Source organism: Dermochelys coriacea, chromosome 6 (genome assembly GCF_009764565.3).
Source record: "Dermochelys coriacea isolate rDerCor1 chromosome 6, rDerCor1.pri.v4, whole genome shotgun sequence".
Lineage (NCBI taxonomy): Eukaryota > Metazoa > Chordata > Testudines > Dermochelyidae > Dermochelys > Dermochelys coriacea.
This window is the reverse complement of record NC_050073.1, coordinates 29,146,646-29,163,694: the sequence shown is the minus strand read 5'-3', so window position 1 is coordinate 29,163,694 and position 17,049 is coordinate 29,146,646. Positions and strand designations below refer to the sequence as shown.

General features: G+C 43.2%; 1 protein-coding gene across 19 annotated transcripts in view; it reads left to right on the top strand.

Annotated features, from left to right (window-relative positions):
• DENND2B (DENN domain containing 2B) overlaps window positions 1-17,049 on the top strand; it is a 304,550-nt gene that overhangs the window by 219,294 nt on the left and 68,207 nt on the right. For all 19 annotated transcript variants that reach the window (XM_043515662.1, XM_043515653.1, XM_043515659.1 and 16 more), the window contains 5 exons: window positions 311-407; window positions 1,500-1,544; window positions 4,175-4,359; window positions 5,100-5,209; window positions 11,019-11,088. In XM_043515662.1, coding sequence (XP_043371597.1) covers window positions 311-407; window positions 1,500-1,544; window positions 4,175-4,359; window positions 5,100-5,209; window positions 11,019-11,088 — 507 coding nt within the window. The remainder of the gene's footprint in view (window positions 1-310; window positions 408-1,499; window positions 1,545-4,174; window positions 4,360-5,099; window positions 5,210-11,018; window positions 11,089-17,049) is intronic.

The following is a 17,049-nucleotide window of genomic DNA, read 5'->3' as shown; positions in this document are numbered from 1 at the left end:
GATTCAGGCTCATCAGTACTTCAGCACTGTTGACAGTTTTACCCCTAGATAAAGGGGTTTTCAGCTGAGATTGGAAGTAAGATGGAGAATCATTGAGGAGGAGAGAGACAGGAAGGCAGTTTCAGATGGCAGAGGCTGCAGAGGACAAAGCTGTCATGCCAGTAGTGGCCAGATTATGTGGAGGGTCCGAAGGAAATAAATGAAGATACATAAAAGATTTCTAAAGAAAAAATGTTTACTCTCGCTGTTTATTGGTCATCCAGGTGCTAGTGTATTCTAATGTTTCACCCTCCTGGTTTCTTTTTTGCAGCTTGTACAAAGGATCAATTCTATCTATAGTGCAAAAAGAGGGAAAAAAAGATTGAAGAAGCTTTCAATGTCCAATATTGAGACAGCATCACTGCGAGGTATAACACAAATCTCTTGGTCTAATGAGACAATATGGTACTTTATCCATGTGAATGTTATAGGAATTATTATCCAGCCTTCTGCAGATATTCCCCTCTTTGATCCACAGTGTATATTTTTCTGTGATCTCCTACACTTGCTCTGTTTGTCATGTCCCATTGACATCAATGGAAGTTCTGCGTCCTGAAAAGGGAAAAATTGGATGGCTTAAAACTAACTTGGGCTCAGATCCCACACCAAGGTCTGTCTCACCAAAACCAACCCCTGGCTAAATTCCTCACTCTAGCCCCTTAGTCCTTAATTAACTTCTATGGGATTTTGCATTTGTAGATGTTGTACAAAATTCACAGTCTTGTCCCTGCAATTCATTTGTGCTTTTTTCTGGCGCAAAATTGTGGACTTAATTCACTGTGTGCTCAAGATTACACCTGCAAAAACACTGGCCCAGTTAGCAAATCAGGCTCTAAATGTTTATATTTGCTAAAAGAAGTAGTTCAGAAAGTTTTCCATTCTGAGGATCTGTGTAAGTGTATGTGTGTACATGCATATGTGTAAATGTGCATGTGTGTAGTTTGAGCACTGTGGAACTTTCACGTGAACACTGTTCAAAATTCCCTCTCAGATCAGGTCACATTTCACATGTTCTTCATGTACTATGCTCCATGTCCAGCCAGCTTGAGGTCTTGCATTAATGAAGCCCACAAGAGCCTCCGTAGAGTTCTTTGATGCCATGCAACCTCCTTTCAAAAAGCTGAGAACAAGTGGAAGCGCTCAAATCATTTTTCAGAATGATGCATCCACCATGTAGTTTTACACAGGTGGGGATTCAGTGAAACAGGCTTTGCTGTAAAGGGGTCTAAACCTTTGTGCTTTCAGCTAGGCTGTACCCTGAATCTCAAACATAAGAATAATCCTATTCCAATTAACAGTCTCCACAAATTGATCCATGGAACCACTGATGTTGTGCAGTTTGAAACTCCAGCACAGGGTGTGTTGATCGCAGGGCTAAGCATTGCACCTTAGCCAAAAAATAAACATCTAAAAAACTTGTCGTTTTGCCTTTAACAGACATCTCTTTGTCTCTTTTGCAGATGAGAACAGTGAGAGTGAAAGTGACTCAGATGACAGGTTTAAAGGTGAGGGGTCTGTCCGTGTTAGCTTCCAGTCAGTCACACTTGCAGTCCCCATCAAAATAAATGCTTCTTTTATTGCATGATGTTCCTCTCCATGGGAGGGCGTGAAATTTGATTTCCTCTTTGAAACCTGCTACCCCTCACTACCTCCTGACTCCATTCACAGAGTTTGGAAATGCAGAATCATGAACATGGTATAAATATTGGAAATCAGGTGCATGGTGAACTGTGAGGGTCTAACTTATTTTAGGGGAAGGAGAAGCCATGAAACATAACGAGGAACCTGCTTTGGTAATGCCTGGTATGCTGGCATTTTCCTTTAAAGATGTACTTGCCTATGAGTGTGCACATATATATGTCTGCAGACTCCAGATAGTAAAAACTACTGTAAGCTGTGCATCAGGGAGACTAGCGTAGCATCTACATAAGAATGGCCATACTGGGTCAGACCAAAGGTCCATCAAGCCCAGTATCCTGTCCTCTGACAATGGCCAATGGCAGGTGCCCCAGAGGGAATGAACAGAACAGGTAATCATCAAATGATCCATGCCCTGTCACCCAATCCCAGCTTCTGGCAAACAGAGGCTAAGGACACCATTCCTGCCCATCCTGGCTAATAGCCATTGATGGACCTATCTTCCATGAATCTATCTAGTTCCCTTTTGAACCCCATTATAGTATTGGCCTTCACAACACGCTTTGGCAAGGAGTTCCAGAGGTTGACAGTGCGTTACATGCGGTACACTTGGTTCAAGCCTGAGGAATTACTCCCTCATTTTCAGGATCACTGAAATTCAGACCAAACTGTAAAAAGGAAGGAAAGCAGCAGGGTTCTTCCTCTGCACCAGCAATTGTTTCTATTGATTTTCTTTGTATTGATTTAAAATACCACACAATATTAATCATAGGGAAAAAGAAAACAGTAGTGCAGAACTGTGGCTCTGAGCTGGGGAGCGGAATGCACAGTTATGTGTGTGTCTCTGTAATGGGCTGGAGCTGTTTTAGGTGCTATCAGTGTCTCGCTCTCTTTGGGAGAACTGAGCAGGCTGGTGGCTGGTAGGGTTCTCTGAGAAAAGAGCATTCTATTCTGGGTGCTGGTGATGTGAGCATGCACTGTGTGGTCAAAGCCAGATATTTCCCTGTCATCCTGTTTAATTTTAGCCTGAAGTTTGGATGCACTGTAACCTGCTTGCATGCCTAGAAGCCTCTGTGTAAAATGGAGACAGCATGTTAAACCTTACCAGTCACACTGCCAGTACAGAGCATGGGATACATTTCATAATGTGCCTGTATTATATCTTTCTAATTGAAGAAAAAGTGTCTTTGGATAGTAAATGGCTTGTGGAAACTATCCCCACTCTCTGAGTTATGTCAGGCTGAGTCCTGGCCCAGTTCCCATGGCCGAAAGAGGTGCATTAGTCCCATGGAAATAGGCTGTACATGGGAGTGAATGGCATGGGGAGAGAATCGCTTCTGTTCTCTGGGCTGCTGTCAGTAAGCAACCGCTGCCCTGAGCTGCCTGATGCAAATCTTAGTCCTGTCTCTCTCTGCAGCGGAAACGACAGCACTTACTTGCACCCCAAGCTGTGGCTGGAGGAGAGAAAGGGCTCCTTCATTACTTGAGGGAGCATTTGGGTCTCATGGGGAAGTTGGGAGCTTCTCCCCTCATTGTTGTGGGGGATCATCACTCTGATGGGTCCATCTTAATAACTCATCACCATGGAGGCAGTTCTGCCTGTTGCGAAGACTGGGTTATGGGGTCACGGAGGCAGATGGAAGAGAATGGACATAGCCATGTCTTTTTGCACACGTAGGGCCAAATTAGGTTGCCCGTGTGCAATGATCCTGGGGTGGAGAGGTGAGCGTGAGGATACAGAGAGCCCTTTCCCACTTAATGTTTGTGCACAGGAGGCTGGAGTATGGCTGCTTGCATTGCCTAAGCAATTTGGGGGCTGTTGCTAACATGTTAGGATCAGAGCTGGGTGTGGCCATGACTTCATCCCTGCCCTGCACATTAGCTAGTGTCAGAAGGGAGGCCTGTGGGGAACTCAAGCTCCCTCTTTTCTAAATGCCTTAGGCCCCCAGGAACTTGCTCCACACAGCACTCATGGAGAAGGCACTATGCCTTGCATATTAGAGAGCCACGGTGTGTTTCTTCAGCATCGCTAGGTGCCCTACACACCGTTCCCTACAGGCCAGCAGATGCATAATTTGGTTCACGTTAAATTCCTCAGTGATAATCAGCAGCAGTGGGATAGAAACTACAGAAAATGTTGCAAATACACTGATGGGGGTTGTAGCATCAAGCTGTGGTCATTAAAGATTGACAGGCTGTGCTACTGTTCTTTCCTGATCTAGCCCAGGTCTGAGTCTGATCTGTTACCCTCGCCAAGCCCGTTGCAGACATATACACAAGAGCAAAATTTAGCCCTATATGTGTAGAACAAACCGAACTTTGGCAAACCGAGCTTTGATTTATGGGTGGAATTAATAAGAGAAAGCATGCATGAACATCTACTTTTAAAGGGGAACATGTTTGGACTAAGATCTTGACAAACATCAAGTCCTTTGTGAATATCTGCGGCTTACATGTCAGTTCCAGGTAACAATCTTTCTTTCTTTGTAAATGCTAGCTCATACCCAGCGTCTCGTCCACATCCAGTCAATGCTGAAGAGGGCTCCTAGTTACCGCACCCTGGAATTGGAGCTGATTGAATGGCAGGAGCGAGAGCTGTTTGAGTATTTTGTGGTAGTGTCTCTGAAAAAGAAACCTTCTAAAAATACTTATCTCCCAGAAGTGACATATCAATTTCCCAAGGTAAAGCAACAACCTACCTTGTTTGTGGTTACCTATTTTCAATGCATTTAAGATGTTTTGGCCAAGATCAATAAAAGGAGCAAGTAATAGGAATCTGCTTTTAAGCTGGGTCAATAGACCTGATCTCTGAATTTATCCAGAGCTTTCTGTTCTAAAATGCATCTTACGTTGAGAGCGGGGAGAAAGAGGCTCGGCTGTTTCAGAAATGTTTTTCACATTCTACAGCATATCCTTTCCCAGCACTGAAGAGTTTGGCCTAATTGGGAGCACTTAGTTGCTGAGTTTTAATTTAGTTTCCAAATATTTCATAGACATTTTAACCACATTTGGCTGCACAGTATTAGCGTCTGATCCAAAGTCCACTGAAGTCAGTGGAAAGACTCTTAATGACCTCAGTGGGTTTTGGATCACACCCTGACAGCTGATGCTGATTTTGAGGTAGGTTTGCATTTTGAAGTGCTGAGATGCACTGGTTTCACAAGAACATCAGGTGACTCTGGGACAAAGTTGTTTCAGATGAATTTTTTAAAAAGTTAGCCATGAGGATTAGTTTTATTGTGGTAGCTCTTAGATCCCCCATCATGGATGATGGCCCCATTCTGTTAGACACTGTACAAGAACAGAACAGGATGGTCCTTGCCCCAGTGGGTTAATTAGGATACCTATTGCTGAGACTGTTCATTACAAATGACTGACTTGCTCAAGCTGGAATCAAGTGAATCTGATTTCATCCATCACAGCTTGAAAGGCCCACCAAGCAAGTGCGTGAAGCAGAGGAGCGTCTCAAAGCCATCCCACAGTTCTGCTTTCCTGATGCCAAGGACTGGATCCCAGTATCAGAATACAACAGGTAAACCCTCCTGTATGTGTCTCCTGCTCAGTGTTGTTGGCGTGTACCTGTCAGAGTGATAGAAATTCCCTTGCCCACGTAAGGAAGTAGTAGTTTTGAGTCTTGCCCATTTCACGCTCAGGAAGCAATATTTAATTTTTATTTTTTTTAAAGTTTCATAATATTTTTCCTCCTTGTTTTGCCTGATTCACAAACCTGTGTTGTTGGGGGGAAGCAGTTGGAGGGTTTGTCACAATGCCAAGTCCAAATGCAGAAATAGATCTGTGAAAAAGCTGAAAGACAGAGGCTGATTCTCCTCTGCCTGGCACCGTGTGTAGTCATTTACCCCTGGAAAAAGTGAGTGCCAGATGGCTGTAAAACTCTGTGGGCCAGATCCTTAGCTGGCTTAAGTTGACATAGCACCATATGTTTCAGTGGAGCTACACCAATATACATCTGCTGAGGCTCTGGATCTACCATGCTGGTTTGAACAGAGTTAAATGGCTACATGAGAGCTAAGTCAATGGAGAACCAAACCCACCTGCTCCTTTTCTCGCAACAGAAACCTCCAAAACTGTGTCAATCTTATTTTCCTGCTTCCCCGGTTTGCAGATGGATGGACAGAGATGAATCATCCAAAATATTATATGGATTTTTAATATGTGTGGAATGACATGTATGTCAGTAAAATTGGAGATTCTGTACAGTATGTCTTATACGTGCTTTTTGATTGTTATGTCACACCACATTAGCCTTCTGCCGGAACAACCTAAGTGAATTACCACAGCCAACAAGCAAGCACAGGCAACGAGCTGATCCTGAGAATAGAAGGGTGTGCTGTCTTCCGAGTGCTAAGATATGGGATGTAGACCTGAGGTTGAAAAGGATCCTAAAGGGAGCGGGAAAGAATCCCCTAATTATCCTTCATGTGGGAACAAATGATACGGCTAGATTCTCGCTGGAAAGTATTAAGGGAGACTATGCTAGGCTGGGGAAGACGCTTAAGGAAATTGAGGCTCAGGTGATCTTTAGCGGGATCCTTCCTGTTCCTAGAGAAGGGCAACAAAGGTCTGACAAGATTATGACTGTCAACAGATGGCTTAGGCAGTGGTGCTATAAGGAGGGCTTTGGGATGTATGGCCACTGGGAGGCATTCACGGACCGAGGACAGTTCTCTCGGGATCGACTTCATCTGAGTAGGGAAGGAAATAGACTTCTAGGATCGAGGCTGGCACAACTGATAAAGAGAGCTTTAAACTAGGAATTGGGGGGAGATGGATGGGAGATGTCCAGAAAATCTCCACGCCAGATTTTAGCATTGAGAGGGAAGAAGATGAAGTAAGAAAGTATACAGCCGTGGGTAGGAGAATGTATACAAGGAGCGAGGGCAGTGTGGATACTAGTCTAATAGGTTATACTGGCTGTAGAATGACTGTGCCTAATAGGGTACAAAATGTGAGCGAGTTCAAACAGCAAAAATTAAGATGTTTGTACACCAATGCGAGGAGTCTAGGTAACAAAATGGAGGAACTAGAGCTACTGGTGCAGGAAGTGAAACCAGATATTATAGGGATAACAGAAACATGGTGGAATAGTAGTCATGCCTGGACTACAGGTATTGAAGGGTATGTGCTGTTTAGGAAAGACAGAAACAAAGGTAAAGGGGGTGGAGTAGCATTGTATATCAATGATGAGGTAGAATGTAAAGAAATAAAAAGTGATGCAATGGATAAGACAGAGTCCGTCTGGGCAAAAATTACATTGGGGAAGAAAACTAGTAAAGCCTCTCCTACGATAGTGCTTGGGGTGTGCTATAGACCTCCGGGATCTAATTTGGATATGGATAGAGCCCTTTTTAATGTCTTTAATAAAGTAAATACTAATGGAAACTGCATGATCATGGGAGATTTTAACTTCCCAGATACAGACTGGAGGACCAGTGCTAATAATAATAATAGGGCTCAGATTTTCCTAGATGCGATAGCTGCTGGATTCCTTCATCAAGTAGTTGCTGAACCGACTAGAGGGGATGCCATTTTAGATTTAATTTTGGTGAGTAGTGAGGACCTCATAGAAGAAATGGTTGTAGGGGACAATCTTGGCTCAAGTGATCATGAGCTAATTCAGTTCAAACTAAATGGAAGGATTAACAAAAATAAATCTGCAACTAGGGTTTTTGATTTCAAAAGGGCTGACTTTCAAAAATTAAGGAAATTAGTTAGGGAAGTGGATTGGACTGAAGAACTTATGGATCTAAAGGTAGAGGAGGCCTGGGATTACTTTAAATCAAAACTGCAGAAGCTATCGGAAACCTGTATCCCAAGAAAGGGGAAAAAATTCATAGGAAGGAGTTGTAGACCAAGCTGGATGAGCAAGCATCTTAGAGAGGTGATTAAGAAGAAGCAGAAAGCATACAGGGAGTGGAAGATGGGAGGGATCAGCAAGGAAAGCTACCTAATTGAGGTCAGAACATGTAGGGATCAAGTGAGACAGGCTAAAAGTCGAGTAGAGTTGGACCTTGCAAAGGGAATTAAAACCAATAGTAAAAGGTTCTATAGCCATATAAATAAGAAGAAAACTAAGAAGGAAGAAGTGGGGCCGCTTAATACTGAGGATGGAGTGGAGGTTAAAGATAATCTAGTCATGGCCCAATATCTAAACAAATACTTTGCCTCAGTCTTTAATAAGGCTAAAGAGGATCTTGGGGATAATGGTAGCATGACAAATGGGAAGGAGGATATAGAGGTAGATATTACCATATCAGAGGTAGAAGCGAAACTGAAACAGCTTAATGGGACTAAATCGGGGGGCCCAGATAATCATCATCCAAGAATATTAAAGGAATTGGCACCTGAAATTGCATGCCCATTAGCAAGAATTTTTAATGAATCTGTAAACTCAGGAATAGTACCGAATGATTGGAGAATTGCTAATATAGTTCCTATTTTTAAGAAAGGGGAAAAAAGTGATCCGGGTAACTACAGGCCAGTTAGTTTGACATCTGTAGTATGCAAGGTCCTGGAAAAATTTTTGAAGGAGAAATTAGTTAAGGACATTGAAGTCAATGGTAAATGGGACAAAATACAACATGGTTTTACAAAAGGTCGATCGTGCCAAACCAACCTAATCTCCTTTTTTGAAAAGGTAACAGATTTTTTAGATAAAGGAAATGCAGTGGATCTAATTTACCTAGATTTCAGTAAGGCATTTGATACCTTGCCACATGGGGAATTATTAGTTAAATTGGAAAAGATGGGGATCAATATGAACATCAAAAGGTGGATAAGGAATTGGTTAAAGGGGAGACTGCAACGGGTCCTACTGAAAGGCGAACTGTCAGGTTGGAGGGAGGTTACCAGTGGAGTTCCTCAGGGATCGGTTTTGGGACCAATCTTATTTAATCTTTTTATTACTGACCTTGGCACAAAAAGTGGGAGTGTGCTAATAAAGTTTGCAGATGATACAAAGCTGGGAGGTATTGCCAATTCGGAGAAGGATCGGGATATTATACAGGAGGATCTGGATGACCTTGTAAACTGGAGTAATAGTAATAGGATGAAATTTAATAGTGAGAAGTGTAAGGTTATGCATTTAGGGATTAATAACAAGAATTTTAGTTATAAGTTGGGGACGCATCAATTAGAAGTAACGGAAGAGGAGAAGGACCTTGGAGTATTGGTTGATCATAGGATGACTATGAGCTGCCAATGTGATATGGCTGTGAAAAAAGCTAATGCGGTTTTGGGATGCATCAGGAGAGGCATTTCCAGTAGGGATAAGGAGGTTTTAGTACCGTTATACAAGGCACTGGTGAGACCTCACCTGGAATACTGTGTGCAGTTCTGGTCTCCCATGTTTAAAAAGGATGAATTCAAACTGGAGCAGGTACAGAGAAGGGCTACTAGGATGATCCGAGGAATGGAAAACTCTTATGAAAGGAGACTTACGGAGCTTGGCTTGTTTAGCCTAACTAAAAGAAGGTTGAGGGGAGATATGATTGCTCTCTATAAATATATCAGAGGGATAAATATAGGAGAGGGAGGGGAATTATTTAAGCTCAGCACCAATGTGGACACAAGAACAAATGGGTATAAACTGGCCACCAGGAAGTTTAAACTTGAAATCAGACGAAGGTTTTTAACCATCAGAGGAGTGAAGTTTTGGAATAGCCTTCCAAGGGAAGCAGTGGGGGCAAAAGATCTATCTGGTTTTAAGATTCTACTCGATAAGTTTATGGAGGAGATGGTATGATGGGATAATGGGATTTTGGTAAGTAATTGATCTTTAAATATTCAGGGTAAATAGGCCAAATCCCCTGAGATGGGATATTAGATGGATGGGATCTGAGTTACTATAGAAAATTCTTTCCTGAGTATCTGGCTGGTGAATCTTGCCCATATGCTCAGGGTTTAGCTGATTGCCATATTTGGGGTTGGGAAGGAATTTTCCTCCAGGGCAGATTGGAGAGGCCCTGGAGGTTTTTCGCCTTCCTCTGTAGCATGGGGCATGGTTGACTTGAGGGAGGCTTCTCTGCTCCTTGAAGTCTTTGAACCATGATTTAAGGACTTCAATAGCTCAGACATGGATGAGGTTTTTCACAGGAGTGGGTAGGTGAGATTCTTTTCTGCGCTGTGCAGGAGGTCGGACTAGATGATCAGAATGGTCCCTTCTGACCTTAGTATCTATGAATCTATAAGTATATAACATTTCATTGGCTTGCATGGCTCATGCCACATAAGGGTACAGTAACAATGGTGTGTTTGCTATAGTGTGTCTATGTTACTCAGTGCTCTGAAGTATTCAGATTATGAGATATTAAAACCACTGAAGGAGCATTAGACCTCTGTATATTTTACTCGCTCCAGGTAAGTGGATAAGTAGAATTGTGCTATTCCCAGTTCAGAAGGGGTATGTGTACCCAGGGTAAGAAAATTGCTAGGGTTCTTGTTATGCTTTATGAAGTCAGAGCAAAGCACTTCGAATGAGGGAGGAAAAAAGCTTAAATGTAAACTCAGATATGGGCTAAAACATTGGCCCAATTCTCATTTACACTGCCAGTGCAGTCTAAAGGGGCCTTAGTGTAAATAAGAATCAGATGCTATATGTTTTTGTAGTGGAATGGCCAGGTCCTCAAGTGCTGTGTGGACACTTTTGTGCTCTACTGCTGCTAGAATCCAGCCAGAGTGCTGACATGTCTCAACCATGGAGCGTTGCCCCAATGCAACGGAGATCTTCTGGTGTTCTAGAGCTGGTGTAGAGGTTCAGTACCACTCCTTGTCTTGGCCACCAGAATCACGGAAGCCAGAGGAAAGGGGATGTGGTTGGGATATCTCTACAGTGCATGGATTCCCAGATCTGGTTTCAGATCCTTGGGACCATTTGAAACCAGCATAAGTCAGAGCAACCATACTTGGTGCACACGGTAACCCCACAATCAAGGAGTGTGAAGGTGAGCTTAGTGTTCCCCCTAGTCTTGTGCTGGGAGCTCTTTGGCTGTAGGTGAGAAGCTAGCTCTGGTTCTGCAAACCTCTCCTATATACTTAGGGTTCAAGAGGGAACAATGTGGTAGAAAACCTACCACCTGCATAGCACAAAAAAACCCTCCAGAACGACTAGTTTGAAAAAGCAGCAGCTGTCCGTTGATGCTGTGTCCATTTTGAAATACTTATCTATCTTGGAAGCACCTCAAGGCACTTCATAATAATCTATCCACTAATTAAAAAGAAGGCAAAACTAAAGCTGTATTCAAAGGGTAGATTAACACTTCTTCCTAGGAATTCACTAAGTCCTGCCACTGTAACAATAAAATCTGGGACAATCTTTATTACAGCGAGACCTTCTCTTTCATGCTGACTGGGGAAGATGGCAGCAGAAGGTTTGGTTACTGCAGAAGATTACTGGTAAGTACATCAACTTGAGCTCTTTCCAAGCACAAAATTCAGTTGTCAGTCAACATTGCAGTGCATAGTTGTTAGCATGTCTTTTGCGGGCCAAAAGGAAAGCTGTTCCCAGAACTCTGAGAGTTGGAAAAATAACAAAGTCAAATACAACAAGAATTGTCAGAAACCTTTGTCTGAATGAAAGAGAAACCAAGTATTTCAAGAGGGTCACAAAACATTTTCCCCCTTCATTGGCACCAAAAGCAGAAATACCACACCACCACAAAGAAGGCTATTCTTGTGGTATTTCTAACATGCCTAATTCTTTCACAGCCCTTTTCATTTCCTAGGTGCTGTGCAAACATTAATTAATCAATCCTTAGCACCCATGTGAGGATTGTCACCCATTTCAGAATCAGGAAAATTGCAGTAGAGGTGATTTGCCCATGGGCACATAACAAGCTGATGCAGTGCCATGACTAGAACTTGGGAGGTCCAGATTGTCAGCCTCCATTTCAGTCCTTTCACCCGTATTCATCACATAGTAATAGATTTAGAACTGCAAAGGAGGGGTTGTGTTTTTTTATCTTGGGCTGATTCTATGCTGACATGGATCCAGCATACTTTGGAGCAGCCTAGCCCTGTTTTGAGAACTTCAGTGGAATTTAATTGGCTCATAGGCCATTTGCTGGATCTCTGGACAAGAGTGAATTTCACTGTCAGCATTGCTGGGCTTGTGAGAGGAATACTATAGAGGAAAGGGGCTTTCTGCACTGAGCCTCATCTCCCCTCCTAATGCATCCAAGCAGGGTAGGCATAATTTGGCCCTTATTTAATAGAGACATTTTCTGATAGACATACTGAAATACATGTAAAGGAGTACTTGTGGCATCTTAGAGACTAACAAATTTATTAGAGCATAAGCTTTCGTGAGCTACAGCTCCCTTCATCGGATACATTTGGTGGAAAAAACAGAGGAGAGATTTATATACACACACACAGAGAACATGAAACAATGGGTTTATCATACACACTGTAAGGAGAGTGATCACTTAAGATAAGCCATCACCAACAGCAGGGGGGGGAAGGAGGAAAACCTTTCATGGTGACAAGCAGGTAGGCTAATTCCAGCAGTTAACAAGAATATCAGAGGAACAGTGGGGGGTGGGGTGGGAGGGAGAAATACCATGGGGAAATAGTTTTACTTTGTGTAATGACTCATCCATTCCCAGTCTCTATTCAAGCCTAAGTTAATTGTATCCAGTTTGCAAATTAATTCCAATTCAGCAGTCTCTCGTTGGAGTCTGTTTTTGAAGCTTTTTTGTTGAAGTATAGCCACTCTTAGGTCTGTGATCGAGTGACCAGAGAGATTGAAGTGTTCTCCAACTGGTTTTTGAATGTTATAATTCTTGACGTCTGATTTGTGTCCATTCATTCTTTTACGTAGAGACTGTCCAGTTTGGCCAATGTACATGGCAAAGGGGCATTGCTGGCACATGATGGCATATATCACATTGGTAGATGCGCAGGTGAACGAGCCTCTGATAGTGTGGCTGATGTGATTAGGCCCTATGATGGTATCCCCTGAATAGATATGTGGACAGAGTTGGCAACGGGCTTTGTTGCAAGGATAGGTTCCTGGGTTAGTGGTTCTGTTGTGTGGTGTGTGGTTGCTGGTGAGTATTTGCTTCAGATTGGGGGGCTGTCTGTAAGCAAGGACTGGTCTGTCTCCCAAGATCTGAGAGAGCGATGGCTCGTCCTTCAGGATAGGTTGTAGATCCTTGATGATGCGTTGGAGGGGTTTTAGTTGGGGGCTGAAGGTGATGGCTAGTGGCGTTCTGTTGTTTTCTTTGTTGGGCCTGTCCTGTAGTAGGTGACTTCTGGGTACTCTTCTGGCTCTGTCAATCTGTTTCTTCACTTCAGCAGGTGGGTACTGTAGTTGTAGGAATGCATGATAGAGATCTTGTAGGTGTTTGTCTCTGTCTGAGGGGTTGGAGCAAATGCGGTTATATCGTAGCGCTTGGCTGTAGACAATGGATCGAGTGGTATGATCTGGATGAAAGCTAGAGGCATGTAGGTAGGAATAGCGGTCAGTAGGTTTCCGATATAGGGTGGTGTTTATGTGACCATCGCTTATTAGCACCGTAGTGTCCAGGAAGTGGATCTCTTGTGTGGACTGGTCCAGGCTGAGGTTGATGGTGGGATGGAAATTGTTGAAATCATGGTGGAATTCCTCAAGAGCTTCTTTTCCATGGGTCCAGATGATGAAGATGTCATCAATGTAGCGCAAGTAGAGTAGGGGCATTAGGGAACGAGAGCTGAGGAAGCGTTGTTCTAAGTCAGCCATAAAAATGTTGGCATACTGTGGGGCCATGCGGGTACCCATCGCAGTGCCGCTGATTTGAAGGTATACATTGTCACCAAATGTGAAATAGTTATGGGTCAGGACAAAGTCACAAAGTTCTGCCACCAGGTTAGCCGTGACAGTATCGGGGATACTGTTCCTGACGGCTTGTAGTCCATCTTTGTGTGGAATGTTGGTGTAGAGGGCTTCTACATCCATAGTGGCTAGGATGGTGTTTTTAGGAAGATCACCAATGGACTGTAGTTTCCTCAGGAAATCGGTGGTGTCTCGAAGATAGCTGGGAGTGCTGGTAACGAAGGGCCTGAGGAGGGAGTCTACATAGCCAGACAATCCTGCTGTCAGGGTGCCAATGCCTGAGATGATGGGGCGTCCAGGATTTCCAGGTTTATGGATCTTGGGTAGCAGATAGAATACCCCAGGTTCTGGCTCCAGGGGTGTGTCTGTGCGGATTTGTTCTTGTGCTTTTTCAGGGAGTTTCTTGAGCAAATGCTGTAGTTTCTTTTGGTAACTCTCAGTGGGATCAGAGGGTAATGGCTTGTAGAAAGTGGTGTTGGAGAGCTGCCTAGTAGCCTCTTGTTCATACTCTGACCTATTCATGATTCAGATCCATAAACCTGGAAATCCTGGACGCCCCATCATCTCAGGCATTGGCACCCTGACAGCAGGATTGTCTGGCTATGTAGACTCCCTCCTCAGGCCCTTCGTTACCAGCACTCCCAGCTATCTTCGAGACACCACCGATTTCCTGAGGAAACTACAGTCCATTGGTGATCTTCCTAAAAACACCATCCTAGCCACTATGGATGTAGAAGCCCTCTACACCAACATTCCACACAAAGATGGACTACAAGCCGTCAGGAACAGTATCCCCGATACTGTCACGGCTAACCTGGTGGCAGAACTTTGTGACTTTGTCCTGACCCATAACTATTTCACATTTGGTGACAATGTATACCTTCAAATCAGCGGCACTGCGATGGGTACCCGCATGGCCCCACAGTATGCCAACATTTTTATGGCTGACTTAGAACAACGCTTCCTCAGCTCTCGTCCCCTAATGCCCCTACTCTACTTGCGCTACATTGATGACATCTTCATCATCTGGTCCCATGGAAAAGAAGCTCTTGAGGAATTCCACCATGATTTCAACAATTTCCATCCCACCATCAACCTCAGCCTGGACCAGTCCACACAAGAGATCCACTTCCTGGACACTACGGTGCTAATAAGCGATGGTCACATAAACACCACCCTATATCGGAAACCTACTGACCGCTATTCCTACCTACATGCCTCTAGCTTTCATCCAGATCATACCACTCGATCCATTGTCTACAGCCAAGCGCTACGATATAACCGCATTTGCTCCAACCCCTCAGACAGAGACAAACACCTACAAGATCTCTATCATGCATTCCTACAACTACAGTACCCACCTGCTGAAGTGAAGAAACAGATTGACAGAGCCAGAAGAGTACCCAGAAGTCACCTACTACAGGACAGGCCCAACAAAGAAAACAACAGAACGCCACTAGCCATCACCTTCAGCCCCCAACTAAAACCCCTCCAACGCATCATCAAGGATCTACAACCTATCCTGAAGGACGAGCCATCGCTCTCTCAGATCTTGGGAGACAGACCAGTCCTTGCTTACAGACAGCCCCCCAATCTGAAGCAAATACTCACCAGCAACCACACACCACACAACAGAACCACTAACCCAGGAACCTATCCTTGCAACAAAGCCCGTTGCCAACTCTGTCCACATATCTATTCAGGGGATACCATCATAGGGCCTAATCACATCAGCCACACTATCAGAGGCTCGTCCAGGAACCACCTGCGCATCTACCAATGTGATATATGCCATCATGTGCCAGCAATGCCCCTCTGCCATGTACATTGGCCAAACTGGACAGTCTCTACGTAAAAGAATGAATGGACACAAATCAGACGTCAAGAATTATAACATTCAAAAACCAGTTGGAGAACACTTCAATCTCTCTGGTCACTCGATCACAGACCTAAGAGTGGCTATACTTCAACAAAAAAGCTTCAAAAACAGACTCCAACGAGAGACTGCTGAATTGGAATTAATTTGCAAACTGGATACAATTAACTTAGGCTTGAATAGAGACTGGGAATGGATGAGTCATTACACAAAGTAAAACTATTTCCCCATGGTATTTCTCCCTCCCACCCCACCCCCCACTGTTCCTCTGATATTCTTGTTAACTGCTGGAATTAGCCTACCTGCTTGTCACCATGAAAGGTTTTCCTCCTTCCCCCCCCTGCTGTTGGTGATGGCTTATCTTAAGTGATCACTCTCCTTACAGTGTGTATGATAAACCCATTGTTTCATGTTCTCTGTGTGTGTGTATATAAATCTCTCCTCTGTTTTTTCCACCAAATGCATCCGATGAAGTGAGCTGTAGCTCACGAAAGCTTATGCTCTAATAAATTTGTTAGTCTCTAAGGTGCCACAAGTACTCCTTTTCTTTTTCTTTTTGCGAATACAGACTAACACGGCTGCTACTCTGAAACCTGAAATACATGTGTGTCTGATCCTGTTCTTGCCGAGGTCTGTATCAAAGCTCCTGTTGGTGCTGCTGGGAACAGCACTGGGCCCTGTATTTGTAAAAGTTTCAGTAACATTAATCCAAAAGCAATGCACTTGTGAGTTCTAGTGGCAATATTTTCTAAGGATGGCACCTATATCTCCCACCTTTGGAGTGTAAAATACATGGGGAAGCACAATGAAATATATATGAGAAGTGGAAATGTTTATGGCTATAAAAGGGCATGAGCCACAGTGAAACTAGGACAGGCTAGTATGGGAGAGGATGGCTGCGGGAGTGACTCAGAGGTTGAATAAATGGGGCACCCAGAAGATATCTTTATGGGAACAAATAAACGAAATAAAGATGGAGGCCAGCAGTACAATTCAATTACTTTTCATATGTGCTACCACTTAAAAGTAAATATGTATATTTTCATAAGTTTAGCAAAGCCTTCTTAGAAAAAGTTGGCTAGAATTAAATTGTGGAAACTATTCAGTTCACAAAATAAAGGTTGTTTAAAACTACCAAATTTCTGGAAGTATCAACAAGTATTTAATCTTGCACAAATCTTACCATTGATTGTGGAAATCCAAGGCATTAGCTCCTGGTTTAGTTTGGGATTTGATATGACCAAAATAAGATATATTGAGGAAAACGTAATTATCTTGCCAGTAGACATTTAACCAGTCATTTTATACACTTGTGCATTATGGGGAGAAATGTATAGACTTTACAAATTCATACAGCAAAAAATAAATATGAGATGATATTGAACAACATGCCCTTTCACCTACTTCAGGAGAGAAATCAGTATATTGGGAAAACTGGCAGAACAATGAGATAAGCAGTCTGGAAGATATGTATGCTGACACTATATTTAAAGTATTTTATCGTCTGAAGGACAAATAAAAGCTGCACAAAAAGTACTTTCGTAAATATTTGCAGATGAGCCACTGTATAAAATCAGTCATGAAAGATTCAGGCTTGTTTTTTTTTCAAGAGTAAGCATTTTGTAAATCATTGCTACAAACATAATTGTTGCAGGAAATAAGTATA